This window comes from Penicillium bovifimosum, assembly GCF_028826915.1.
Source record: "Penicillium bovifimosum strain IBT 22155 chromosome Unknown utg000006l_segment0_segment0, whole genome shotgun sequence".
Taxonomy (NCBI): domain Eukaryota; kingdom Fungi; phylum Ascomycota; class Eurotiomycetes; order Eurotiales; family Aspergillaceae; genus Penicillium; species Penicillium bovifimosum.
The window spans coordinates 2,605,143-2,632,761 of record NW_026622715.1 but is presented as its reverse complement, the minus strand read 5'-3'; the positions used below and the strand labels follow the sequence as shown (position 1 = coordinate 2,632,761).

Below are 27,619 nucleotides of genomic sequence, written 5' to 3'. Positions count from 1 at the left end.
TGATAGAGAAATGATGAAAAATTAGCGAGAATTAGAGGGGACCGGCCTTACCTAGTGGAAGTGATGGTGACGAGAGGGAAGAAGAAATAGAGAAGAATTATGAAGAATGACTGAGAGAGAAAACTATTTAAAGGATCAAAAGGGGAGGCTGACGACGACGGGAAGGTCAGGCCCGAAGGTGCATGACCAATTTCGGGCCTGACCAATCAAGATCCAGGTCTCAGAGCAAACAACTGCTTTTACCACGGCTTTTCCGTTCTGGATCAATACCCCGCACCACCTATCTACCCTTGGTGTCGCCACCAGCTGGTTGAAATTGACCCACACCTATCTTATGGGAATAGCGTTTGACGCTAAGGATCCAGATTCTCGGTTGATTGGTGACACCAAGTCTCTATTTGGAGCGGTGTATATAGAGCTATGAGTTCGTGCATATGAGCATTGGTCTACAGGCCGCGATCCGGTACTTAGTATCTGTACGAAGCCAGTGGGCGCAGCTGATTCCATTGGGAGCCGGGTACGGAGATACTAGATGGAGATAATATGTAGTTAGTTGGTAGGTTATGTTTCGGAAGGCTAACTAAATACTGGAATTTGAATATCTACGTTTCGGATGGCAGGCTGGATAAGTTATCAACCTATCTCTCGTACTATCAAGAATCGGCTTAGTATAATGCATACTAGTACCTATCATATGTAGGTGAAGCCGGAAGTACAAACGAAGTCAGTTACTGCCCAGTACCTATTGTGAAGAATTACATATGATTCTTCCGCTATCAGCTCTACGCTAATATTGGCTCCGCGGAGTCGGATGTCCGACAAAGACCGGCCCTCGGCAGAGATAAACTCTCTTCCCCTCTCTTTCCTGAGGCTCTCAAGAATGTGATCCCATGCGTAAAGACTACAGGGAGGCGTGGAGGGCGAAGTATACAGAGGGGTACATCCCCGTGAATAGTTACAAGATAGACAGACACGAATACAATTCCATTTGGTTGAAGAACAAGTCCACATGCTGCTTAGTATACCTTCTAGTGTGACTAGCCTACATGGTACTCTGGTAGCTAGTAGTAATTACTAACCATCAGGGTCCAAGCACTACTAAAAGCAAATTAAGCAATTGGTTATACTTTTCTGAAAATGATAGCATTAGCCGACTCTCTTGTTGGTTATAATGCATGAAGTATTTCTCATTTATAAGCGAGGGAGCCGTTAAGATTAGATGATATGTCATATACTTACTACTAGTGACCACTGGTCGTTGCCAGTTCGAGTCAACTTTACTAGTAATAGGTACTAATAACTAGTAGTCGTTAGTTTAAGCTTTAACCTTAAATCTTATCTGATGATCAAACGTTCTGCCAGATCTTTGGCGCGCTAAACCTAATCGGATTGCCAAAAGGCCAAGTCAGCGTCGCTGGAAGAAGCAGGCGGTGGATAGGAAACTCCACCGCCTTGCTCAGGGGAATCCCCAATCTACCTTCTAAATTGGTATGACCGTATGACCGTATGACCGTATGATGGTCGTTACCACTTACCAGTAATTATTAGACGTGGCCACTGGCAACAAACTAGGGGTGGGCACGAATAAGGTTTTTGGTCACTCGAAAACCGAAAAGATTCTCCAAGGTGTGCCCGAAACCGAAAATAATTTGGGGGGTCAGTGTCCGCATCCGAACTTATGATCCGAAAAGATATCTGAAAGGTTCCTCCTTCAAAGAGCATCATATGACAGGGATCAATGATGTATTAGCAAACAGGCTGTTTGCTGCCTAGTCACATTTGCATCGTTTGCAGACGTGGAAGTGTATATCAAGCTATTCGTCTTCCACTTCTCTTCCTCCTTCTTTCCCTTCTCTCTATCTTCATAATACTCATGTGCTGAGTTATCTGCCGAGTTATCTGCCTCACCCATCATCTATGACGAAACCGACTCTCATATAAAGCTCTCCGTCTCCTGCTTCCAGTCTTTCTCCTTCCACTTCTCTCTCCAATACTCGCATCCGAGGCCACTTTATTCAACTGGGGCTGATGGAAGGAATGATCGACGGTATTAACGCAGACCGTCATGCAAACGAGACGAGCCGCCGCAAGAACGGCGACAAGGTCCAGACCCGCACACGTCATACGACAGTTCCCGATCTCGGGTCGTAGGTTATTATCAAACAAACTCGTCGCGAAGTTACATACGACCAATCTCAGTCAATGACCTCGTTGCCACTTATACACTGATTCATCACTATCACTCAACGGAGAAACAGGATGGTCACTCACCTCCTCGGCTCTTATAAACCCATCACTGTCATTTCAAAGGCACAGAGCTCGCTGCGCATACGGTGACCACTTCGACTGTTCCCCTCAATGACACAAATCCCTACTTATATTGGGCTCGGAAACTACAAGCGACCGGCATAACAACAAACGACTCACGTCATCGAGTGCTTGGGGTTACGGCATAACAGAGACCCAGAGAACGTGGTACATGAGTGCACCTGGGCCCGAAGGAGGTGGATACACCGTTGCGAGAAGACACGAATGCAGACCCAGACTCGCAATGCATTAGTGCCAGGGGGCTAGCCGCCAAGGCGCAAGTTGAGCAACTGTTCACACACGATCGCCCCGCCGACAAGAGTCAAGACAGAGGCTGAAGACAACAGCGCATTCGACATGACTGCGCTCCTGGAAGCCTTGTCGGATCTGGATGAATCCCCCGATACGCTGCCCCCGACGCCGGTCCACAAGCCCTTGGAAGTGCCATCCACACCTCACTCTCCAGAGGCCTGACATACAGGTGTGGTAACACCTTGCGCAATATGCGGGTATGGACACGATAAGGTATGCCTCTCTATCCCTGTAGTTCCTATATGCAAGATTGACTGATCTTTTTCATAGGTACAAGTGCAAAATATGCTGGACCAAGCCAAGGACAACGCCGTATCGGGCCCAAATATCGCCGATTTTCGGGACAGGGAGCTACTGGCCAAGCACTTCTACAGCACTTTCGACAAGGACGCTTTTTTGCCAGCTTTTTCTGGGTTGAAAAATACCTGGATTTCGATGCTTCCGGACCCGACGCGAAGTGGTTTCTCCGAAGTACGTATTCTGGCTATGTTATCCATGTTACTTCTCCCCTATACTAATACCTGCTTGCACTTAGATATTTGGGCCAATCTCGCGGCTCAAATAAAACTGAACCTGGACATGGAAGCACAGGGAGAAGCCACGCTCGCCAGAGGGCACTGGTGCCAGATCCTCGAGTACTGGGATGTCATGGGGAAGCAGCCCCGGTTTGAGCAGGTGAAGCTGGCTTCATTCAAGCAGCGGGCCGAAAGGCCGAAAAGACAGAGAACTGCGAAGGTGTATACAGGAATAAACAAAGCGCGTTCTAGTTTCCTTTAAATACATAGATTGCTTCTCTTCATTGCGTATCTCACGTCTATATCTGCTGCACCTCTCGTATGATGATCATATCCACGCTGCGTATAGTTTTGGTTGCTGCAATCTTCCGTTCTCCACGGCTAACACCGGGCTCATGAGCTCTGAAAGCCAGGGGTATTTGGTGGTAGACAAAGGCATGACCAAAACGAATTCGATCCAGACCAGCACAAGCCTGGTGGCCCCGAAAATTGCGCGCTGGTTGCCGCTGCGAAAGGGGAACCTTCCAGCCGACTTGCCCAACAAATTCTCTAGTGGCGTGCCTGACGGCGCTTGAGTGAAGCTGGCCCGCGCTGACCTGGCAGAGAGTTAGCCCAAATCAAAGCATCTGGCTGAAGTGCTCGAGGTAGAGAAATGGACTTATAGTCCATCAAATCTCCCGTATGATAAGTGACTCCTATTCGGGAGGTGATCTCTGTATGCGGAGAACAGGGAAGCTCGGGGGTATCTTGTGGCTTATGGCTCACAGTGATGGACTGCATCACTGCCATCTGCCAATGATGCTTTCATGAATACTTCTCGAGCTTCTCGGCGAGTTGTAGGAGATCACCGAAATCCCTCACATCAGAGTCGAGTGTGGGTGGAGGCTCCCGAACCAGGTAGCTCTCCCAGCCCGCATCCTTAGCAGCCACATAATCCTTCTTGAAATCATCACCAACATGCACAGACATAAATCTGGTATTTCTCCCTAACCACGGACGGGCAACGCGTAGAGCCTGTCTCCTCGCCACGTCAAAAATCAAGCGATGAGGCTTCTCCTCACCGGCCTCGTAACTCGTAATAACCATATCAATATCGAGGTCTAAATTGTGATCTTCGCTGTTGGCAACACCAACTCCCCTGACACTTCGCTCCTCAAACCCAGGAAGGTCAACACTCGACCTGTCCTGGTCGGCGCGCACATCACCAACTGTCAATCCCAACGACTTCAACACAGCAGGGACCCGGTCATCCGAATTCGATATGATACCAACAACAATCCTATCAAAAGTCCATTTCTGTTCCCGTTTAAGCTTGCGCAGTCTGGAGAAGAAGGGCAACACGTCGTCGAAGAGCGTATACCCCTCACGACCAGCAAACCGATCTAGCAGAGCTTCCACCATGCCAGCGGGAAGCTCCACGTCATGTCCGCTGTGTCTGTTTCGTCGCTCAAGACTACTCTCCCCAGTTTCCGTCATGGCACGCGCGAAGCTCCCCTTGATCACCTCCGCCCACCACTGCCTCGGTCCCCCGTACTGGCCGCGGAGAACGTCCGCACGACCGTAATTCGGGTATCGGAGCATTTGCGCGCGATATGTATCCTTGAATGCGGATTTGAGATTGTCTGGTGTAAGGGCATGATGCGATAGTCCGAATTGGCGGGCGGTCGCGAGGTATTGTTCGGGGATGGGGGCGCGTGGGTGGAAGAGTGTGCCGAACGCGTCGAAGGTGAGGAGGAGTGTGCGTCGAAATAATGGTGTTGACATTGTGGGAGATCAGGAGGCGCCTCTTTGCTGGCGCCTGGTAATTGACCTGGTAGACCTGGAGAGAAGGGGGTGTTGGAGGTGTTGGAGTGAAATGGGCCCTACGCAATGGACCCACTCTTTGTTGATTCCCCTCACCAATTTCCCCAGCTTCTATTATGGACTCCTCACTCCATACTTGTATTCTACTCATATCTCCTTGATTCACTTACACCACGATGGACCATCAGGCCTTCAAATTCTGATCGTTGTAGATCAGGGGGATACCGAAAGAAGCACGCAATATGTACCTGTATGTACCAGATTTTAGGCCGCGGATGCGCATTTCCCGATCGGGGTGCCGCCGCTTTATGAGGGGGCTCAGGGTCATGCTCACTGAGTATTTCACAGCACAGGGTGATTAGTCAGTGCTACTCAAGGTATGCTTAGTAATGTCAAAATAATGCTCAGATTATGCTCGGTGAGCACTCAGGTTATGCTCGATGAGCACTCAGGGTCTGCTCAGTGAGCACTCAGGGTATGCTCAGTGAGCACAACCTGAGTGCCCAAATCTGAACCCATACTGCCGGTCAAATTCTCAACACCCTTCTCCCCAAAATTCGCTTTCTTTAAAAATATCCATCCTAGCCCGCCAGCCGGAGCTCCCGACACTAGAGCCTTTAGTGGATAATCTCTGCCCAGATACACTGGGAAATCGGAAGAGATTTAAATAGACTATGCCTCATTTTCCTCCAGATCATGCTTCTTCCACATATATATTGTAGTTCTTTAGGAAGTATCATACATCTTTATGGAATCATGCACGGGAACGCATGAGAATCAAGACCGCTAGCCTAAAAGCTCTTAGTTGCATAAGGCTAGTCTCTATCAAGCGTAGATAGTCAAACACCCCATATATTTCCTATTAGAGATAACACATACTAATGCAGGACGCGGCGCAGGCTAACTAGTTAGTTACTTGGTGTCGCCATTATGTCACAGCAACTTTATTGTTTTCCTGAGTAACATATACGAACATACGAATACGCAGTGACCAGCGCAACCGAATATGAGCATAATTTTACAGAATTCCACTTATCCGCGTATCCCGTCCCTCGTAGAGTAGCGGCTAAGTGGTCCTTCTCTTCACCGGCGTCGGATACGAATTTTCCTAGTTCGACCCTACCCCTCCTCAACCGTGATAAAACTGTGAAGTAGGTATAGTTCAGCACAGGTCTGCAGGGGCCCTGAAATCTTAGTGGTTGCACTTCGTCGCCCTGCAGAGCGGAGAGTTCACTAGCGAAAATAGCAAAAACCAGGTTCCACCCATGCAGTGGGTCGCGCCTCCACTTTCGAGCTGTTGTTTACTCTTGGAGGGTGGACCCAAGAGGCGGTGTAGATGGCCACGACTGTGTACAAATATGGTCATCCGAAGAACAGATTGAAGGATATCAACCTTCCAACTTGATTGCCAAAAGCTCGCGGACCTTTCGACATCTGAGCCATGACGGTTTCTGTGCTGCCATCTGTACACGCTGACAATGAATGGTCTCCTTTGCAATCCGTGATCGTTGGTCGGGCTGGCATTGCGTGCTTCCCGAGCGCGCCGGTCAAAATGATTGAAGCAACGATGCCCTCAGAACATGCCAGCAAATTTAGACCCAAGAACATGTTCCCGCCAAGCCTCATCGCAAAGGCCGAAGCAGAACTTGATATGTTTGCTTCGATTCTTGAAGAGAATGGGATCAAAGTATACCGACCGTCAAAGGACATCGACTGGCTAGCCGAAGATGGATACACTGGTGCCATGCCGCGAGATGGCCTCATGAGTGTCGGCAACACTCTGATCGAAGCTTGCTTCGCGTGGCCCTCGCGGTCTAAGGAGATCCAGATTGGATTCACTTCTATACTCGATCAACTAGCTCTTGATCCTCGAGTAAAAGTTATTCGCCGCCCAAGAGACACGTTTGCAAATACCTTGCTCGATGATGACGGCACCAAAAATGACAAATGGGTGATCAACAACAGTCGTCCAGCGTTCGACACCGCTGACTTTATGAGGTTCGGCACCACGATCATTGGCCAACTCAGCCACGTCACGAATCAAGCAGGTGTGGATTGGCTCACTAAGAGTGTGCCTAATGGGTACACCGTTGAATTGATTGAGGTGAATGATCCAAATGCCATGCACATTGATGCAACAATTCTCCCTCTTCGCCAGGGGCTTCTAGTATTCAACCCCAAAAAAGTCACCGAGAAGGCCTTAAGGAAGCATACGGTACTGGCAAATTGGGAGCTCCGGCCATACCCATTCACGCCTGAAAGCCGAGTGGAACCCCCCTATATATGACTAGTTTATGGCTCTGTTTGAATGCGTTAGTGTTGGATGGGCAGAGGATGGTGGTGGAGGCTAGTGACATGAAAAGTCGTGAATGGTTTGAGTCGCTGGGAATGACATGCATTCCCTGTCCATTTCAACATGTTAACAGCATTGGAGGCTCATTTCATTGTGCAACGGTTGATTTGGTGAGACAGGAAGCCTAGTTGATTCCTTTCCACGATACGAATATGACGGTTATCGAGTACCTGATGAAAACGGGAAGGAACGGCAACAAGGGAAGGAGCAGGGACGCGAGGAAGAGCTTTGTTGATTGTTTACCTCCTGCTCTTCTCTTTCTTTTTCTTTCTTTTCCTTTCTTTTCCTTTCTTTTTCCAGACTTGTTACCTTGTGTGCAGTACGGCATCGAATTGATCTCCTTGTTTTCTTTTCCCTTTTTTTTTGCCCTTGACAGTAACAACGAAGATGAAGCGAGCTATCTTGATCAGAGGGTGTTAAGATTCAGATGTTGACGATTCCGAACGGTGTGCATTACGGGCTGCAAATTATACTCAATTTTCCGAAATCGACCCAGATTGCCCCAGCGGTAATTAGGGCTGTGAGCCTGTGGCTAATGCTAAAACAGCACTTGTAATTGAACGAAAATGGCCATGTGGCCTTTTCATGACCAATCAAAACGACTTGGACTTTCTTGAAACTGTGATTATTTCATAACATGAGCTCGTATCATATCGATTACTGTTGTACTGTTATTTAGAGCCACTGTAAACTGTGCCTACTGCAGAGGAATATATGAGACTTGACGAACGTCTTCCAACAGCGCCTAGAAAGGCGATCCTGGAGACGAGGCACTCATAAGTAGTAGGTAGTGAGAATGGCTTGTTCAATGTCCATATGCAAGAGCAATACTATTTACATAGGGTGCAATATGACTTGATCTCTTGGTAGCGAGCAACCCTCCTCAAACAAGAGGGGGGCTTTGGTTCATATGAGACAAACCTCGGTCGCTATAGCAGGCTTCCCGGATCTCTGTGCCGTTGAATGAGAATAATCTAAGTTTCGAACTAGCTGCCGTAAAACTCCGTTCTGTTGTAAGGCTATATTTGCCGTGTCTCAGTGTAGCCGGGCAGCGACCACAATGGGTCATGATACTCATGAACCGTATTACCTTTGACTCCTGGGGCAACAAATTTCGATACTCCAGTATTCTTGTCGTAACTTTCGAATGTTGCAGCCAAACGTTTCCCTCCGCCTCCCGGCAGATCTACCACGAATGAAGGTGTCATGAATCCAGCAATCGTACCTCGTACATGGGACTCAATGTGGATAATATCGCGCAGTGGTGTACGTAGATCCTCGACGCCCTGGACCATATCGCCCTGATATACATAATACTTATGACGATTAGTGCGCATCAAGTCAAGCGTGAGTGCATGAACATACCGGTTGAATATTATTGTCGGCTAATCGGCGAATAAGCCGTTTCATCGTGTCTACATCATTGTTCACCCCATTGAGTAACACGGTCTGATTCCTCACAGTAACCGCATTTTGAAACAGTGTCTGCGCCGCCCGTTCCGTTACCCACGAGATTTCTTGTGGATGGTTGAAATGCGTGTGCAGTGCTACGCTCTTCCCTTGCTTCCTCCCCAGCTCGCTGATTTCAATCAGTGCGTCAGACCATCGGTCATTAGGATCCAAGATCCGCGAGGGACACACCGATAGACCCTTACTGGCGAAACGGATGCGGCGCACGTTTCTGATCTTCAGAAGTTCTTGCCCAATCTCGCGCAGCTGCGCAGGTTCCAGGTAGAATGTATCCCCGCCAGACACCACAATGTCCGTCACCGTGGGTGTCTGCGCTATGTAATCAAACATCGGCTCCCAGTACTTTCGAAGAGGGAGGAACCGTTTCTTTGTCACAGTCTCCGTCTTCATCCCGACCGAGTACGATCGTGTGCAGAAACGGCAATACACGGGACACACCGAAGTCGCTGAGAAGGTCATTAGTCCACTTTTTGCTCGTCACATATCCATGTAGTAGGGCAATACCTAGGAAGAGCACCTTATCTGGGTATCGGTGAACCAGCCCTTTCACGGGGGAGTCACGGCTCTCGCTGAGCGAATCGAGTTGAAGCCGGGGGTGGTCCTGTTGGAAGCCAGATGCAAGAGGAATGAACTGCCGTCTGATAGGATCTGAGTAGGGGTCGTTCCAGCCAATGAGCGATAGGATGTGTGGCGTCAGGCGGGTGGCCATGGGAGCATGCTGCAACCCCGCTTTGACATCTGCTATGAAATCTTCTCGTGTCGTAGCCTGGCCATTGGCCAATGGAATAGTGGAAGGCACGGTAGACTCGAGGAATGCGAACAGTGAGGACGCATTTTGCAAGGAGTTTTTCATCTAGCCAGCTGTCAGCCCACGGTGTACATGACCGGCCTTACGTACATACCTGCCACTTATAGTCGAGGAATTGAGTCTCCGTAATATCACGCCATGATGGAACTTTCCTCCAGTATTCAAACTGTGCGACAGGTAAGGATTCCAATGGGGCTTGAGAGCTACTGGTAGAGTGCAATCGGCGTCGAAGCCCCCATTGCAGGCTGACTCGTTTCGTTAGAGGGCAGGAGAGCATACTTTTCTTTAGTGAGTAAGATTTTGAGGTGAAGTTCAGCATACTCGCGAAGGACGAAGATGAAGAGCATGCATGTCCTGTAAGAAATGCAGATAATATATAAGCCAGAGTTTTGCAAAGAATGGTATCCCTCAGAATCCATTATGCGAAATGCTCCCAAAATCCCTTGCTCGTAAAGAAGTGGGTTCCGTTTGTGATCGGCTACGTGTTCCAGGAACAGCAGTCTTCCATCATGGCACTTCCGGAAGAACTAATTTAGTAAGCGTTATTCGAATCTAGTATATTGCGGGGCGCCAACTTACTGATCAATACATGGTATACATGCCCCATAAGGCTGGGGCTGATCTAGCAATGCGAATGCTACTCAGTCCCCTAAATTCAGTACTGTAATCAACGTGACATGTCCTTACAGAGAATGTTCAACGAATTAAATTGATGCAACACCTTACATGCGCTGCTTGGATACCAATAAAATGCCCTCAGAATTTGTTTTCTCGCTGCTATTTATTGTAGTAGGAGTTAGTTTCAAAAAATCCTATCGAATAAATCCAGCCAGGCAAATCATAGATGAAGTGGCTAGCTGAGATACGTCAGTGATCATCGTGCCAACACTACCATCCTGCTATAGGCTAGAGATCTGCAAAATGAGATCTGCAAAATGAGGCATAATGCATTAGAGTAAACTAATGAATGAATCAAACTACCGATATACGCCACTGTAGTTTGTTGTATAGCGGTGAAGTGGCTGGCTGACCTATAGCGGCAAGTATCTACATTTCTGTAATATTCTGCTGTATCATACTCATCACCAGCAGTAAGGAGAGCGTGGAGTAGATTCCTATCCGGTTGGTGATACTAGGGGAGTATAGGGGATATGTAGTATAGAAAGGCTGGGGGGTGGTGGAGCGAATGGGCAAGTGTAGCCTGCGACCGAGCGTGATTATTGGTAATTACCGTGAGTACCTGGAATTTATATATTTCGCTACGAGATCTCAACCCGGCGTTCTGACGACCTGGGTTGGGTATTTCAACGAATCTGGGCCTGCACCCAATAATAGTCCGTTTAATCCTAAATTCTATTAAACTTTGGTCCTAACAGGTATTGAACAGCATGCTTGATATTACGCCGATAACCTAGCTAAGATGACCCTAGCACCCTGTCACGAAGTCCCCAGGAATCGTTCATCGATCTCTTGCAAACATAGAGGATCGACAACGTACAGATGTCGACATGTCATCGTTGGCTCGCCGCAATGTTGACCTTCTTGTTGAAATAGCCTCTTCCAGGAGAACCCGCAAGTTCTCCAAGAATCAGTCTCTTTTTTCCAAAGTACCTTTATTCGGACGCATCTTCATCTTACCTAGTCGATAGGCTCTATCCTGTAAACGCTAATTAATGGCCTAATTCTTCACGCATCTGACCTGTCAATCATTCGTTCCTGCGGACCCACAATCATGTTGCCGTATATGAAGGAAGAATTGACAGGAAAGGATAGATATTCCGCGGTATCTGAAACAATTAAAATTTTACGTACAGATTGGAAGGGTTAAATGCGGAGTGTCAAGCAACCCACCTAGGAAGCGAATGGTCTTTATACACCCCCTTTCCCCGACGACGATTTACCCTTGTTCTCACACTGTTCGAGAGAGAAAGGATGGTTGAAACGCGGCCCATTGTGATCCCACTGTTCTATGAAAGTTTTTCCCTCTACCGATCCCGCGGGTACACCGCCGAGGATTGTGTCGAACTAGACAAGGACGAAACTATCGATGCCATAGTCCGATCCCTGCGGGAAAACGGCTTTGAAGTTGTTCCGGTCGGTGACATAAAGGAGCTGGTGCAATGTATTGCCAGAGGGGAACACGAAAGGTGGGATCTGGCATTTTCAATATCTGAGGGGATGTACGGTGCTGGGCGTGAAGCCCAGGTCCCAGGGGCTTTTGGAGGCATACCAGATCCCGCACGTTTTTTCAGATGCGGCGACCTTGGCCTTGTGTTTGGATAAGGGTAAAACCAAGGTAATTTATCACCAATATACGGATATTTTACGGGTCACTGATACATGCCAGATGGTGCTCGAACAAATGGGCATCCCGACTGCCCCGTTTGCCATTGTACCTGCGTCATGGCCCATCGAGAAAGACATCTCCCAGCTTCTGCACCAAAGTCGCTATGCTGAGGATTTAAAACAGATGCCTTTGTTTATTAAGCCAGCCTGTGAAGGGTCATCTAAAGGAATTTATCCGTTCTCTAAAATTGAGAACATCTCTGACCTCGAGCTGGGTGTCCGAAGGCTTCGGGAAAGGTTCCCAGGGCAAAGCATTTTGATCGAGAAGTACCTAGCCGGACACGAATACACCACTAGCATCCTCGGATCCGGAGACTCTGCCCGAGTCATCGGCACAATCCACCATAATTGGGAAGGGAATGCACCGCAATCAGGGACAGAACAGAATAAACAGTCGGACAATGCATTTGGTGGAGGCTTTTACAGCCTCGATAATAAGAACGAAGTTCCAGGCGAGACGATGGACCGCATGGTTTACTCGGAGGATAGCCCTGTGGTCCAAGGAGTAGAGCGTCTCGCGTTGGCAACCTGGCGCACGCTCGAATGCTATGACGTCGGCAGGGTTGATATTCGGTGCGCAGCAGATGGGAAACCGCACGTTTTGGAAGTGAGTGTGCCCGTATATGATGCATGGCCTGGCCACTAAAAGTGATCATCTTCAGGTTAACCCTATCCCTGGACTGCGCCCGCAATGGTCTTGGCTTGCCATCACCGCCCTGAACCACGGGATGACACACGAGGCGCTACTGGGTGCAATTGTTGAGTGTGCACTCAAAAGGTATCCAGAACTAGAGCATCAAAAGCTCGGAGCCCCTTCCCGTGGTTAGCATGGCAGCAACTGAATTGGCTGTCGAGTACCTATCTGGCGCCACTTGGTGTCTACCGATCTAGGTCCTAGTATATGTTCCCGAGGCGAAGGTTTAGTGGTACCTCCTGCTGCGCATAGTTATAGCTTTTTTGTCTCAGCAACACGATATATAGTCAAGCTCGGGATATCAAATTTCTTATGCTTCCCACCCGGTGTATCCATCTGATTATGAAGATATTTCTTTGGTGGATGGTGTGTCGCTAGATTAAACGGAGACCACTTTAGAATATACATAACTCAATACTGAGGTCATACGGATGCACTTTTATAGCGTGGGCCAAGAATTCGGTGATGTGGTGAATCTAGGAACGGGCATTGCTGCAGGCCTATCAATTGCAGCTTATCCCGTCGTGCGCGTGAACTCTAAGAAGTCGATGAGACGGCGAAGAGAATCATTTCGAAAGTATGCTTCACCTGCCACTGACGGCCAGCAAGAACCACCAGGGCTGGGCCTGGGCCTTCCATTCCAAATACAAGGAGGTATCTTCCTAGAGACCCTAGGATCGTATTTGATACCACTCAATTCGCTGTAGATCATCTAGTTCTCGAAGAAAACAAGTTCCTCAATATGTCATGCTGGTGGATACCAAGTCAGAATCGTTTGAGCAAACAAAGCTTAACAGGAAGAGGACTCACTTCACCACTATGGTCTTGGTCTGGGTGTACTCTGCTAGGGCTTCCTGGCCCAGCTCCCGCCCTAACCCACTCTGTTTGTATCCTCCAAATGGAACAAATGGAACGCTTGCGTCCAGAACACCACAGCAACTGACACCAACCATCCCACTGGAGATTGCGCTGGCTACACGAAGAGCGCGATTGATGTCCTGGGTGAAAACCGCACCAGCCAATCCAAATTGCGTATTATTAGCCTGGGCAATGACCTCCTCCTCATCGTTGAACCCAATAATCACAACCACAGGACCGAAAATCTCTTCGCGGCTGATTTCAGCATTGGGACTTGGGTCAACGAATATTGTTGGGCGCATCCAATGGCCCTGATTCGGTCAATTTCTCAAAACCTTTCTCGAGAGTTTGAAATATATACCTTGCTTGAGATAGCATCCCCACCAGTGATAAGGGTTGCCTCCTTTTTGCCGCGATCGATAAAACCCTTGACTTTACAAAAGTGCGCCTGGTCCACGAGGGGTGGAAATTCGACTTCTTTGTCAAGTGGATCGCCAAACAATTCATACTTAGCTTCAAATGATGTCTGCATCAGTTCGACCACCTGTTGCTTTATACTCGCACGAACATAGACACGAGAACTGGCAAAGCAGACCTGACCAGATAACACCAAAATTCCATTCACGCACCAAGGAATCGCAATATCCAGTTTGGCATCTGGGAAAATGATGCTGGGACTTTTCCCTCCTAATTCCAATGTAATCCGCTTCAAGTTACTCTGGGACGCGGCTTGAGCGATCTGTTTCCCAACGCCAGCACTGAATGAAATCTGATTGATCCCCATATGCTTTGCAAGAAGTTTACCGGTATGTCCTCCCCCAGAGATGATATTGAAAACACCCGGGGGAAACCTGCTTCATTCGCCAACTTCCCGAGGTAAATTGTTGACAGGGGAGTTCTTTCGCTAGATTTCAAGATCAGGGTATTACCAGTTGCCAGGCATGGCGCAGCCTTCATGGCCATTCCCATGATAGGAGCATTGAATGCGGTAATCGCCGCGCATACACCCAATGGCTCTCGCTGGACGATTTTGAGGAAGCCATCATTTGTAGGATAAGACTCTCCGTGGATCTTACCGCACCAGCCAGCGTAGTCTGTTCGAGTCATTATCCCTTTTCTGCAGATTTTCTGCCAACAGAGGCCTTACATCTGAAGATATTGACTGCTTGCGGCAGCTCATATTCACAAAGCAACTTGACAGGCTTCACGTTGCACACTGCTTCCAAATGGGCGAGCCTGTCAGCATCCCGCTCCATGAGATCAGCAAATTTATGCAAGATTTGGGCCCTCTTCTCGTTGGAAAGTGCGGCCCAACTTGGAAACGCAATGCTTGCTGCGGTAACTGCAGTGTCTACATCCTGTTCCATTGCTTCATGAACATCTGAGGCGACTATTGATCCGTTTACAGTGCTGTAGCAGCTCAAGCGGGCTGGTGTCTGAGCATCGACATACTGAGGAATAGTTAGCTCTGTGTTTGGCGATCGCAGTCAGGGCTCCATACTTTTCCTCAAAGGAAAAGCCTGGTCTCAAATGATTTAGTCGCTATATCTTGCGTCATTATGGATAGCTATAGCACGATAGAAGTTGTGAGGTCGAGGAGTGGGCCAGGAGGATTGAATGTGGCATCCAGGAGTTCTTTTTATATTGAGAATAGGTAGCGAAACTATCACGTTGGTACGGGGGAGGCAGAGGAAAGGATCTAGACCTCCAGGAAGTACAGCGAGTAGAAGGCGATAGAGTCCCGTGCGGTATCAAAAACAGTCTTTATGGTGTGATAGCGATCGAAGATCGGCAAGGAAGTTGTCGACAGAAAAGGCCATTGCATCATTGCCCCTCTGCCAGGGAAGTTCGTCCCACAAGATCTTCGGATCGACCAGAAATAGCAAATTGCGCATGGCTTTAGATCGATTTGCTTATGACATATTACGCAAGGAGAAAGAAGCCGTGAGTACGGCGACAGAGTGGATCTCAAGGTTAGTTCTTATGTACATATTGAAGTGGGAAGAGCGCGATGGCGGTCTGACGTCGCAGACAGGACGATGGGAGGACTGCAGCACAGGCCAGTAGTAGGGGACGTTCTGAGACCTACTAGGAACCGATGGAAATCATACTGAAAGACTGATCACGAGACAAGAGATGTGTGTTCTGAGATGCCGCCGATGCCTGAGATGCCGCCGAGGCCGCCCGTGATGCCTCAAATTCCCGGTTCCCAGTTACCATCTGCTGTTCAATGATCTCAAATTGAGATGGTGAGCGCCGGGTTGAGCGCTGGCAGATAGGCTGCCGCGCCGATGAGGCTGGAGGGCGGCCTCGGCGGCATCTCAGGCATCGGCGGCATCTCAGACATGGGTCATGGAGGCTTAGGAGGGAGGCTTCGGAGGATGAAGGGCCAAGAAGATCACGCCGGGCGCCTAGGCCAAATAGGAGAAGAACGGACGAGACGACTCAGGAACGCTCCAAAGGGGGTGCGATTGTCACATGACATGAGGGAAAGCAAACACGTCAAACAAAATACAATCGTGGAATGGGCTGTTCGACTGGAATAAGCACTTAACGTTGCACTGCCAACAACCTAAACCCGATGGAAGCCTGCAAGTATTTGTAAGGTACGAACTAGGTCCAGGTACAAGATTATCTATATGAATAGAACAACGCACGAGGAGGCATAAGGATAAAGAGCGCTAAACCTAGGGGGTCAGGGTTCTTTGAAAAATTCTGCTTCGAGCCGCGCCAGCCAAAGACCTAGGTCTCCATCTCAGTATTCTTGCACACGATATTCTCAATGGAAGGTCAAAAACGACGCGGCGGACGTGGGGGATCGCGCCCCTCCCACCCACGCGTGCCCCCCTCCAGAGCCATCAACCCGGGCACATCCGTCAATGTCATCCTCAAAGCCGACCAGCCCACAGGGCGTACAGAACCAGGCACAGTGAGCGAATTACTCACGCGTGGCGATCACCCACGAGGCGTCAAAGTGCGTCTTACCGACGGGCGCGTCGGAAGGGTGCAGAGCCTCCGGAGCGGTGAGCCGCAGGAAATAGATGGAGGGACAGAGGGCACACAAGAGAGCGCGCCCGGGATTCAATTAAGAGCAGAGGGAGGTGATTTGAACGGGAGACGCAATCGTTTTACCTCGCGTGATATGCGTCTTGATGGGCGGGAGGAGCCTTCAGCTGAACCCCTTGGGCTGGACATGTACATACGCCCCGCGAAGGGAAAGAAGAAGAGCAAAAAGACACAGGCTGGACGGAATGAGCAACTGGAGGAGAGGCTTGAGGATATAGGCGGTGCGACTCAGCTACCGAGCTCTCTCAAATGTCCCGTGTGCGCTGACTTCGAGGGCGACGAAGCCGCTGTGGCGCACCACGTTGCTGGTCATTTCGGAGAGTGACTGGCCAAGCGTACCGAGCAAACCATACAAGAATTGCAGCATAGTTCAGCTATCCTTGCAAGATCATGCAGAGTCATTGAACCTTGGAAGTTCTGCTGTCGAGCCTTGGAGTTTAGAGCGGAAAGATCGTGACAGGAACTGCCTTTTTTCTCACTGCTTCATTCACTGAGACTGGAACAAGGTGATCGACGTCCTCTGTGTTCACTATCTCGCGTGTGATATGACGAGGTGGTTCAGCTACTATTCGTTTGATGTGATGGGACACCTTGCTTTTGGGAAATCGTTCAACATGATCGCCGAAGGGAAGGAGGCCTATTTTCTGAAGACTATTCGAACAGACATGACAAATATTGGTCATCTCAAGCATATGCCTTGGATATTCCCTATATTCATGAAAATTCCACTTCTAAACTCGAACAATCTCAAGTTCTGGAAGTGGATAGAAAGCCAATTCTTGGAAAGAAGTGCTGTAAGTGCACGGTAACTTAGTAGCTTGGGATAGAGATTGTGCTTATCATTGTTCACAGAAAGAGCCAGAAGTGCGAGATATCTTTTCTTGGATCCTGGACGCGTACAAAAAGGGCCCTCAGTCACCCCAAGATACGCTCAATCTCCACGGAGACGGTTATCTGATTGTTGTGGCGGGAAGGTAAGAAACAATCTGAAATCTAAAAAATCGCCCCCTTGCTCACACTGAATAGTGACACAACCTCTACAACTCTATCGCATCTTTGGTTCCATCTTGCTAGAAACAAGCATCTAACCAAGAGGCTTCAGAAAGAAATTGATGGGATTGGAGAATTGAATGACGATACGATCTCCAAAATCGAACTTCTTGATGCGGCAATCTACGAAACCTTGAGACTGCACCCAGCGGTTCCTTCCGGTCTGCAAAGAATCACTCCACCAGAGGGCATGGTCATTGGTGATAAATATATTCCCGGTAATACCATTGTCCAAATGCCGTTTCACACGTTGTTCAGAGCTGTGCAGCTCTTTGTCATCTTATCAAACTCTCATCCGGATTTATTAGATGCACGAGCGTTTGAACGCCCAAAAGAGTTTATTGCGGAACGTTGGACCACCAGTCCCGAGCTGGTCAAGGATAAGTCCGTGTTTATTCCATTCAATATAGGTCAGATATTGCTATTAGTGGATGTTTGCAAGGGAACTAATCATATCTCAGGACCTTGGGCCTTTGTTGGTAGACGGCTTGCGCTCATGGAGTTACGGCGCGTGACGGCAGAGCTCCTCATTCGATACGATACCTCTTTGGCTCCGAACAAAGCGAATGACACTTTCTTGGAGGATGGAAAAGATATGTTTACACTTTCTCCTGCACCGCTATTTTTGAATTTTACCAAGAGGATGTAATCTGCACGCAATTGGACGCCAAAATAACTTGGGCTCAATTCTCGGATCAGCAATCATTTCTTTTCACCAGCGATGAAGCGGTAGAAGAGGCTGTATGGGCTAATCTCAATCCATGCACCAAATCCATGCAACGCTAGTTAGACCAAATACCAGTAAGCTTTCTATGTAATGTGTGTAGATTGAAACAATACATGGCTAGCTAGCCGACGCATATCAGAATAACTTCTCAGTGATTTCAAGAAAATCCTGTGCGTGAAGAAGGATGTCATGCTCGCCCGGTCCTGGGAGTCGGTCGTAAATAGCGACGAATGGGATGACTAGCGGGGCCCCGATAACTGTGTTAGGCTCGACGTAGACCTCCTGTACTGAGTATGGCTGCTGAGTGGTAATTGGTTGGATGGTAAGGGGAGGGATATTGGGGGTTTGTGCGCGGAGTGGGCTAAGATGTGCTCGAGTGAGTGGGCGTGGAGCATTGCTAGGAGCTAGTTGCCATCTTTCAAACGTGACCTGGCTCGACTTAATCGAGACGATGATGACAATGCGCACCAGACCCTCGGAAATGATAAACCATCTCCTAGCGTCTTCACGAAGCCGACTGATGGATTCTGAAACGCCTGCCTCGATGACAAACGTCGGCCATGACCCACTTGGAAGCCCATTAGGGCAGCGAGCTGGTGGTAAAAATGCTTGGTCCCCCTGTTTACCTACACCAGCGGTGGGCTTATAGGTTGATGTTCCAGCCCAGACCATCTCTGACCACCTAATTGCCATTGCAGTAAGCTTCCTGTCGATTGCTCGACCGAGATTGTTCGAGGTTGCGTCGTGGCGTTCTGAAGGGACCACTTTAATCAGCCCAGTCGTCCCCTCCCATTGAAAACGATAGTTGATAGCCCCGAGGCTGCTATCGTGCTCTTCGTCGAGCTTTTTGATTGTTCGTGTCGACAGATTGAGGATGACCATAAATTGGTTACCATCTCCTTTCTCGCGTAGAGACTTCAGTATCTGCTCAGCTTCAAGTCGTAGGCCTTTGAAGTGTGAAAATGTCCGCACAATATGCTCCGGGGGAAGGGCGGACATGAGGGAAGTGAAAGATATGTTCTGGTCGCTCTCGGCCATTTTGTGAGTAGGGCTGATGGAATCGGAATCAGCGTGATAGCTTGGGGACGGACGGCGAAACCATAGTGATCCGGGTAAGCTTCTAGGATTGGAAAGGAATGGTAATCGCCGCACGTGAATGGACGAGAGCCTCCAACCTCCAACCTCCAACTGAGACGATGAAGGTAAGCAGAATTGAATTGATTCCTTGGTCTAAAACAACAATTGAAGACTGGGGAGAAAAGAAAAGAGAAAAGAATCAGCAAAATATTTGATGCCCATTTCTCAAGGTGTCGGTTTTGTCGACCTTAGGCGTTGTAGGCATTCCTCGTCCAGGAGTTGTACCCGAAGGATATATGGACCATCGAGCTTCGCCTTAGCTGTTGTCAGTTCCTTGGGTGAAAGAGTGCATTCAGACTAGAACACAACTAGGAAGACGAAAAGAGAAGAAGAAAGAAATTAGTCAGGAGGCCTTTCAATTCCCCTCTCGTCATAGGACTCGGACTCGACAAAGGTCAATCATCAACCCAACCACATGACTAGTCTCACCCGCTCAACCCTATTCATACACGTCTGATCGTCACATGAGCAATGACAAAAGCAACAAATGAACGTCAGAATTGCAGTCTACGTTGCTTTCTTGGTCATGGTGACCTCTGCTCCCTCGCACCTTCCCTCGCATATATATAGGCCGCTTCTCACCTAGATACTTCTCCTCTCTTTCATCCATCTTCTCACCTGTGATTCCATCGTCCTCTTCGTCTCTCATAGCACCCATCATTTTTCTGGGCCTATGCCTCTTTTTATTCGGTTGATGGCTTTGCGGGTGACCCCTCGGGCCCCTCCAGTAGGCGTTTCTCCGTGTGCGGTTGTAGGGCTTGGGCTAACATGGTTGCAGGCAACAAGCAGCAATCACCGATGCGATGCGGATGGCTCGGCGAGGTGAAGAAGGGGACTGGCTCATGGAACTATTAAAAATCGGCGAAACTCATGGAAAGGCCATGATGAGGGCCATATTCTGGCAGATCGTGTGCTTCCTCGCCGTTCGGGACATACTGAAAAAGCTCGTCGAGCGAGTTGACGAGGTCCTGGTGGCGCTTGTCGGGCATTTGTAAGTACTTTTCATCGAGATTCTCTGATGCTTGTTCCATGTTGCTCCTGTTCCGATTGCTCGGGCGTTGTACTGCTGTCGTGTCTGGCGCTAACATAGGAACCAGCGTTACTGCCTTTGTCGAACCTCGAAGAGCGAAATAGCCCTTTCCTGGAGCTCACAGGAAGATGGGCCCACAGTCACTATTCCGCTGCCCCCGTCTGAGGACTGGATAACAAAACTTGAGAGGCTCATAAAGCTGGTCGAGCGGTTGGGCTACCACAACTTCATTGGCACCGTCTTGGTCCTCGTGGGCTTGTCGTGCGTCTGGCGGTTGGCGCACGCCGCTGGTAATTGCCTCTCTTCTTTTCCCAATATCATCCAGAAACTGGGACACGCCTACAAGCTCCAACTACCCGATTCGATCAAAGTACATCCCGTGTTTGCCCCGGAGAAGCTCCATCGAGCAAAGAAGGCAGAACCGATACCCGGCCAAATGGGCATTATCCTGGATCCGGTCCCCCCGGAAATTGTCAGCAACGAACAGGAATAGGAGGTGGATGAGATAATCGCGGTCCGACTGCACTACAAGAAACTGCAATACAAGGCAAAGTGGACAGGAACGGACGACGATGACACTTGGTATCAGTCCTGTCAGTGGTCAACTGTCACTCATCACTTAGCTGCCCAATTGATTCTGCCGGCCTCGGCGGTCAGGGATGGCCAGGTCCGAAAACAATTGAATGTGCATCTGAAAAGAAATAAGTTGGATCTTGAATCGAAGAATTAGACTTGTTGTCGTTGACGGTTTGCTGATAGACTCGTCAACTGCAGTTGCATTTTGCACAATGCCAAGCAAGATCATTCCGAAGAAGGCCGTCGAGTCCGCCACTCCGGCTCTGCTTGAGGACTAGATGTTGGAATCCAAGGGTACACTCGGAGTCTCGTGACTCCGAATTGTCATTCTTGATGTGTCATCTGTGGACACGTGATTGGATTCTCCTTTGTTTTGTTGTGTTTTCGTGTAGACTTAGGAATTCAGACTTATTGACTTTTTGCCATCCCGTATCTGCAATGAACCACGCCCGTAACTTGCGTTACTAGATTCTAGAATCGGAATTGCTTCATAGAGGCCGTTCGAGCCTTTTTTGGAAGTGTCTGGTTCCACTTCCACTATGAGTATACGTTCTCTACGCGCTGAGATCAACTAGCGTGGCGGCAAAGACACTGGGCCCATGGATCTTGGCAGAGACCGGCAATGCCCTTTACCTATTAGCCGCCATACTAGGTTAGAACTGTCCACGAACTACGGGTGCTAGCAGGTGGCAATGTTAGTGTCGTTTCATCATATGCACCTAGTCATGGCTATCTTTAGAATTCTCTACTCTCCGTGAGGCCCGATCATTCTCGGCTCCCGTTTCTGGCTTAGGAAGGAAATTCTGCTCTGCTATTCGAGATTGCTGTGATTCGGTACATGGATTGAATTATAAAGCTTTGGGCGCCTTGCCTGAGACGTTGATTCCCCGTTGGACTGATAGGACTCTAAATACCCAATGCATCTCCGTCTTGACGGAATCTGAGACCCTTTCTTCTTCTAATATTATAATACAACTTTAATATACCTTTGTCTAAAGATTTATTTGCACCATGCGACTAAATCGACACCTGCGTGATACCAAACCTCTCATTGTCTCATCGAAAAGTACCAAAGATCATGACAACCAACCACCCCCATCCAACTCCTGGATCGAGCATCTTCTATTTGTTCTCCTCGTTATCCCTTTGACGCTGAGCATTCTGTTGGTATACAGTGATGCCTCCAGCTGGCATCTTCCAGATAACCTTTATGCTTTTGTGAATACATATCGAACATCAGTCCAGACAGCAGTCCAGATTTTCGGTGCGATTCTGGCAGCCATCGAAGTCTTCGCACTCTGTCGCCTGATCAACTTCACAACTCGCATCCGATTTACACAAACCCCAGTCTCCCTAAACCTGCTTGGGTTCTGGTCAGCACTGTCCACCCCAACAATCAACTTCTGTCTACCTTTCTGGATGATTGTCGTCACAGTGCTTTTTGCCAATCTGTCTGCCGTCATATCAGCACTATGGACTGGTGCTTTGACACCCGCAGATGCTATCCGCACCCAACCCTCTTCCCTGCTCATTCCAGATTGGTCCAACATAAGCTTAATCAAAGAATACCCAGCTCAGATTGACAAGACAGGCTTGTCAATTCGTGAGACAAAGGGTTACTTCAGCTACTCAGTAGGCATGGCCTTGCTGGGCTCATTGCTATCTTCCACAAACTCAGCCTCCCCAATCAACGGCGGCATTCGCAATCACCCCAAAATAGACAACACTCGATACAACTATCACGGCCGGTCTAACGGAGTCGGCGCCAGTGCCGGCCTCTCCGACGATAATCTCGTCGCCATACCCCACGCAAGAAACTATACCTTCAACGAAGTTGGCCTGGACGCGTCCGTTGACTGCATATACAATACCAGCTCGATGTTTGTACTACAAGTCCTTCCAGATACCACTCTCTACGCAGCTCGCGGGCTCCTTCCCGACAGCAACCTTACCATTCCCGAATACTCGGTGTACATTGGTCGAGGCGACGAGGCAATAGTTGCATTAGGGGTATCGGCGGCTCCCACCGAATACACTGCGAAGCGTTACATGGCCATCGCCGCAGGGAAGTACTACAAGGATTTGAATCAGGTCCAGTGTGCCGTCACATTCAATCCGGCATTATTCAATGTCTCTGTCGACATCCAAGGACGGAACATCGCCGTTAGCAAAATAAATAAATCTGAATTATCATCAGTTGGCCCGGTCCTTGATATCGATCCCCATCACAACATAGCCCACATCGTCATGCGACAACTCGAACTCATCTCCAACGATTTGACCAGTTACTATCGCTCAACGCTTGGTGATGCCTTCAATGCTAGCATTAGTGATTACCGCACATCCGTCGCTGGCGGGAATCTATCGGAGACGCAGATTGTGATGAAGGGAATGGAGAACGCAATTACATCCTTGGTCGACGATATGCTGGTGGCATATGCGTCGGCTCAGTTGGTAGTCGGTGAATACAGGAAGTCGACGCCTGTCGTGGTCGAGGTCTCTGTTCTACGCGTCGGATCGCGGGCTTATGTTATTGCCAGTGCGGTGGTCACGGGTTTGATTGCGCTTCTGGTTATCGGTGAGGGCCTTCGAATGCGATGGTGGAAGGATCTTCCGACTTTTGATTATCAGGATAATCGAGCATTGATTGTGGGTGCGTCTAGGGGTGGGAGGGGTGTTGCAGAGTATGTTGAGCAGGTGAAATGTAAGGATCTTGGCAGGGTTCCGGTGATTTGGGAAAAGGGCCAGGAAGCGTGGGATCATGGGGAAATTGTTTTTCAACCCATGCTAGATGACTCGAAAGAGGATATTGAGGATACGAGACCGTATAGGTATTCGGTTGCTTGGATATGATGCCAAAACCTATGTAGTACAATATAAACTGCGGGGCACCACTCTGGTTATGGCAGACGGCTGCCCGAAGGTAGAATCTTCATCCAATAAAATCTGCCCCAGGTTTAACTAGGAGGCTGTGCAAAATACATTCCCATAGACCATGGAACATGATGGATCGAGCCATTACAAAACATTCTGTGAGCTGTTTAATCCGCCTGCTGTAGACCACCCATCACCGTATCCCAGAGCCGCACGGTCTTATCCATAGAGCCGGTTCCTGTATGCGCACACCTGCGCGATCAAGCCGTGTACCTGTACTTATTACATAAGTCCTTAGCGTACGAATTGATTATCTCTCTCTCTCTCTCTCGCAACTAGTTAGTAGTAGTACTACTACGTGTATAAAAAGAAACATCCGGAAGTGCGGGCCGGCCCGCTCCGGCGGACAACGAACCGATGGAAGTGGGGCGGCACAGATCCATTGATGATCCACCCACTGGCCAATCACTCGTCGTCGACGACCAGACGGGTACAGGAATTGGGAATAAGTACTGTAGTCGGGGAAAGCAGCATATCAGAGCTGCAGGATAAAAGGAGAAATCTGCGACGGTGTTGTACATCAATGCCATCTATGATGGGTCAGCTAGCTCCAACAACAGAACATCCGGCCATTGTGCCCGGCAGGTATCGAGGAACTCACATCTCCAACTGCAGTCGATTCGAGGGTACGGCGATCTTGCCCAGGTACGTCAAGGTGGATATTGACACCAAATCTTAGAAAGGTGCCGACGGCCAGCTTGCCGCCGTCGCCGTCACTGTACCAGACCTTTTTGTTGTTGTTGACAAGGATCTCATTCGGTGTAAATTTGCCAGACTCAGGTTTTCCGCTCTCTGGAAAGTCAATTGGCCAGTATGCAGTAACATTGGAGAAGTCCTGGATCACTCGCGTCTCCAGATGGCCGATGAAGCTTGTGGCACTGTTGCTGAAGGACGTACTGTTGGATCCGTTGAAAGAGGCGAGCTCATAGCTGATGTCAAGATAGGGGCTGAAAGACACGAAGCTGTTTTTACCAGCACTGATGGTAATTCCTTTCAGATCGAAGGATCGTGTCGCGCCATGAATCGGATTACCCATATCTGCCCTGGAGAAATCGACCTCACTGAAGCCGTCAATGCCATATGTCAGATCACTCTGACCGCTGGCCGTGATAAAACCGTTGGCCTGTGAGACATAGAGCTCGTCGTAGTACTCAGCAACCATTGAGAAGCCAATGTACATTTTAGCATCAATTCCACCAGCGACATAGGCTGCAAAGGCTTCGCCCCAATCTTCTCCCTCCACTTCACAATCTCTGGCAGTCTGATACCAAACCAGCTCGCTGATGTTCTGCTTGATAGGGATGGCATTGGTGCTTTCGTACTCAAAGTCTGCATGTGAGCGTGAGGACGTGTAGCTCCTCTTCCAGTCCTTGGGGCTGGACGACCAGAACCTTTTGACTAAGGATCGTGCTTCCATCACGCCGTCGTCATCCTCGACTCCGGGCGAGTCCACTGTTTTGTCCCAGTATCCTTTGACGTTCGAGTAATCTAAGCAGATACTCGTTCTGTTGGTCGTATCACGCCGGCTCAAGCCCATATTGTAGTCAAACTTGAAGTCATAGACCTGGGACGTAGGGTTCCGCTTCTTGATCTCGGCGGACACAGCCTGGTCTAGAGCAAACAATCAGCGTTGATTTTGATTATCCCCCAATGGTAAAAAACTCACTCTGGGAAGGCTCCAAAGAAACAGCTCGGGCGAATGTGTCAGGAGCACACTGGAGCTTGCGTGTTAGAAGGGCCACATCACAGCGGCTAAGGACAAAATACTTACATTGTCGGGCATCTCCACGATGGTGCCCTCGACGCCTCGCTCCATCACTTGGAAGCACCCATTCAGATCATCACTGAGGCAAACGACTCGAGCTGTATGAATGTGGTCTTTGGGAGCATCCGCAACATCTGAAGGGCAGTCGAGGAAGTGAAAAGGCTCTGGCTCGTTGTCTCGCCTTCGCAGTCTCGAGACGGCATGGGACTCGCCAGCAACAAGAAGGAAACCAAAGCCACCTCCATTGGGACTCATAGAGTCACCACCTCCAAAGGTCGAAATGCCGTAAACGGGTTTCGTGGAATTTAGTAGACGAATGTCCGAGGGGAAGATGTGGGAATAATCGACAAGATCAAATGCAGATCCGGAACTTCCCAGAGCTTCTGAATCAGACACAGCTCGCAAGGCGCTGAGACGATTATCGTCAAGATCAATCGCCCAGATCATCAGACCGGAAAGACCCATTTTGTTGGCATAGTCGATTTTCATCTTGAACGTAGTCTCGTCGTCAAAAGAAACCCAGCTATTGTCATCGTATACCATATACCTGACAGCAGCCTCTTTGTCAAGATAGGCAGTGCCCCCAGTATCCTTACGGATCTGCGAGATTTCCCTATATGAGAGAATCCCTCAGTATCAGTGCAGGGACCTTTTGCACCAGCACCACTGAATTCACATCCGGGCTTCCAGCAGGAAGCATCACGAAGCTTAAAGGTCCGGCCATAGAATCCTAAGCCAAGGACAATATCAGAAGGATCGATATCCACTCGCCAGAACAGATCAAGTGCTTCATCGATACCAGTCAAGTTAGTGTGAGCGAGGACTCGACTGCCGATTGGATTATCTCTATCCCATTCACCGTGAAGGTCATATGCCATCAGATTGATCCAGTCAACATTATCAGCCATCGCCTTCAGATCAAAGTGGCGAAGATACCAGTAGGATGTTGGAGATGTGAAGGTGACAAGATAGTCACGGCCGCTGTCTTTGATTGCATCTTTGAGCTCCTTGAGAAGCTTTGCATAGTTGGCTCCATCATCGGCAGAGCCACCACGGTCATCGGCCCCAGGATACTCCCAGTCAAAGTCAACACCATCGTAGCCATACTCGGAGAGAAATTCAAGAAGGTTATTAATGAATGTCTTCCGGTTGGTTTCACTGGACACCATTGTCGGAAACACACTCTGCCAGGTTCCGGGGTCATTGAAAGTCCATCCCCCAAGAGCAATCATGATCTTGAGCTTCGGATTGCGCTGCTTCAGATCACCAACGATCTGATATAACTTAGGAGATATACCGTCCATGTTTGTAACCTTGAAGTTATGGCTGATGTAGCCAAAAGAAATGATCAAATGGCTAAGCAAGTTAACAGGAATTTCACCAGGCTCCATGGTCCCACAATTATGGTCCATGTTCCAAGCCTCCCAGTACCCAATAACGCGCTTCTGGACATTGGATTCCTCGGCCGATGGCTTTGGCTGGGTACAATGGGATTGACAGCCCTTGTCGCAAAATTCACTGGTTGTGCCGCAGAATCCATATTTGGAGCAGCAAACGTTCAGAGGGCAACCTTGGCCAGGGATCCTCGCATATAGTCCACAATCGGCAGTTGCGTTGCAGTTGGACATGCAGCCGTCACCACAGTATGCTGGACCATATCCACAGTTGCCGCTTTCACCACAGCAAGCACCGTTGCTGCATGGCTTGTCTTTGGAGCATGTGTATGGATCTTCGACATTGTTCATGAGATCAAGGAAATCAAGGCCTTCTAGCAAGTCGGCACGGGTGGAGGTAATGAATGAAAGTAGAGAAGTCAAAGAAAGTAGTAACAAAATGAGCGAATCAAGGCGGCTCGAGGAGGCCATGCT

General features: G+C 49.0%; 12 protein-coding genes across 12 annotated transcripts; 6 read left to right on the top strand and 6 right to left on the bottom strand.

The window, feature by feature from the left end:
• Positions 1-2,664: 2,664 nt before the first annotated feature.
• On the top strand, positions 2,665-3,709 carry N7515_008648 (uncharacterized protein; the record flags this gene model as incomplete). Its single annotated transcript, XM_056669392.1, has 3 exons — positions 2,665-2,748; positions 2,890-3,354; positions 3,596-3,709. 3 exons carry the CDS (start codon positions 2,665-2,667, stop codon positions 3,707-3,709), a joined length of 663 nt encoding a protein of 220 aa, XP_056519222.1.
• Positions 3,710-3,938: 229 nt separating this feature from the next.
• N7515_008647 (uncharacterized protein) lies at positions 3,939-4,898 on the bottom strand (the record flags this gene model as incomplete). The annotated part of the gene is made up of 1 exon (XM_056669391.1): positions 3,939-4,898. One exon carries the CDS (start codon positions 4,896-4,898, stop codon positions 3,939-3,941), a length of 960 nt encoding a protein of 319 aa, XP_056519221.1.
• A 1,591-nt stretch (positions 4,899-6,489) lies between these two features.
• Positions 6,490-7,224, top strand: N7515_008646 (uncharacterized protein; the record flags this gene model as incomplete). The annotated part of the gene is made up of 1 exon (XM_056669390.1): positions 6,490-7,224. One exon carries the CDS (start codon positions 6,490-6,492, stop codon positions 7,222-7,224), a length of 735 nt encoding a protein of 244 aa, XP_056519220.1.
• A 1,085-nt stretch (positions 7,225-8,309) lies between these two features.
• Positions 8,310-9,845, bottom strand: N7515_008645 (KamA family radical SAM protein; the record flags this gene model as incomplete). Its single annotated transcript, XM_056669389.1, has 4 exons — positions 8,310-8,606; positions 8,656-9,206; positions 9,265-9,613; positions 9,663-9,845. 4 exons carry the CDS (start codon positions 9,843-9,845, stop codon positions 8,310-8,312), a joined length of 1,380 nt encoding a protein of 459 aa, XP_056519219.1.
• A 1,655-nt stretch (positions 9,846-11,500) lies between these two features.
• N7515_008644 (D-alanine--D-alanine ligase family protein) lies at positions 11,501-12,741 on the top strand (the record flags this gene model as incomplete). Its single annotated transcript, XM_056669388.1, has 4 exons — positions 11,501-11,715; positions 11,774-11,864; positions 11,916-12,521; positions 12,577-12,741. The coding sequence occupies 4 exons, from the start codon at positions 11,501-11,503 to the stop codon at positions 12,739-12,741; spliced, it is 1,077 nt and encodes a 358-aa protein (XP_056519218.1).
• A 673-nt stretch (positions 12,742-13,414) lies between these two features.
• N7515_008643 (uncharacterized protein) lies at positions 13,415-14,917 on the bottom strand (the record flags this gene model as incomplete). Its single annotated transcript, XM_056669387.1, is given in 4 exon segments — positions 13,415-13,777; positions 13,828-14,253; positions 14,271-14,560; positions 14,614-14,917. Coding segments are annotated over 4 exon segments (1,383 nt in total), but the record flags the coding sequence as incomplete, so codon positions are not given.
• A 1,331-nt stretch (positions 14,918-16,248) lies between these two features.
• Positions 16,249-16,857, top strand: N7515_008642 (YwbE family protein; the record flags this gene model as incomplete). Its single annotated transcript, XM_056669386.1, has 1 exon — positions 16,249-16,857. One exon carries the CDS (start codon positions 16,249-16,251, stop codon positions 16,855-16,857), a length of 609 nt encoding a protein of 202 aa, XP_056519216.1.
• Positions 16,858-17,077: 220 nt separating this feature from the next.
• N7515_008641 (uncharacterized protein) lies at positions 17,078-18,231 on the top strand (the record flags this gene model as incomplete). The annotated part of the gene is made up of 4 exons (XM_056669385.1): positions 17,078-17,326; positions 17,385-17,506; positions 17,559-17,992; positions 18,044-18,231. The coding sequence occupies 4 exons, from the start codon at positions 17,078-17,080 to the stop codon at positions 18,229-18,231; spliced, it is 993 nt and encodes a 330-aa protein (XP_056519215.1).
• Positions 18,232-18,444: 213 nt separating this feature from the next.
• N7515_008640 (uncharacterized protein) lies at positions 18,445-19,347 on the bottom strand (the record flags this gene model as incomplete). The annotated part of the gene is made up of 1 exon (XM_056669384.1): positions 18,445-19,347. The coding sequence occupies one exon, from the start codon at positions 19,345-19,347 to the stop codon at positions 18,445-18,447; it is 903 nt and encodes a 300-aa protein (XP_056519214.1).
• A 950-nt stretch (positions 19,348-20,297) lies between these two features.
• On the bottom strand, positions 20,298-20,477 carry N7515_008639 (uncharacterized protein; the record flags this gene model as incomplete). The annotated part of the gene is made up of 1 exon (XM_056669383.1): positions 20,298-20,477. One exon carries the CDS (start codon positions 20,475-20,477, stop codon positions 20,298-20,300), a length of 180 nt encoding a protein of 59 aa, XP_056519213.1.
• A 1,586-nt stretch (positions 20,478-22,063) lies between these two features.
• On the top strand, positions 22,064-23,905 carry N7515_008638 (uncharacterized protein; the record flags this gene model as incomplete). Its single annotated transcript, XM_056669382.1, has 1 exon — positions 22,064-23,905. One exon carries the CDS (start codon positions 22,064-22,066, stop codon positions 23,903-23,905), a length of 1,842 nt encoding a protein of 613 aa, XP_056519212.1.
• A 188-nt stretch (positions 23,906-24,093) lies between these two features.
• Positions 24,094-27,291, bottom strand: N7515_008637 (glycoside hydrolase family 18 protein; the record flags this gene model as incomplete). The annotated part of the gene is made up of 7 exons (XM_056669381.1): positions 24,094-24,164; positions 24,342-24,516; positions 24,588-25,597; positions 25,653-25,701; positions 25,758-26,311; positions 26,401-27,229; positions 27,271-27,291. 7 exons carry the CDS (start codon positions 27,289-27,291, stop codon positions 24,094-24,096), a joined length of 2,709 nt encoding a protein of 902 aa, XP_056519211.1.
• Between the last annotated feature and the right edge of the window lie 328 nt (positions 27,292-27,619).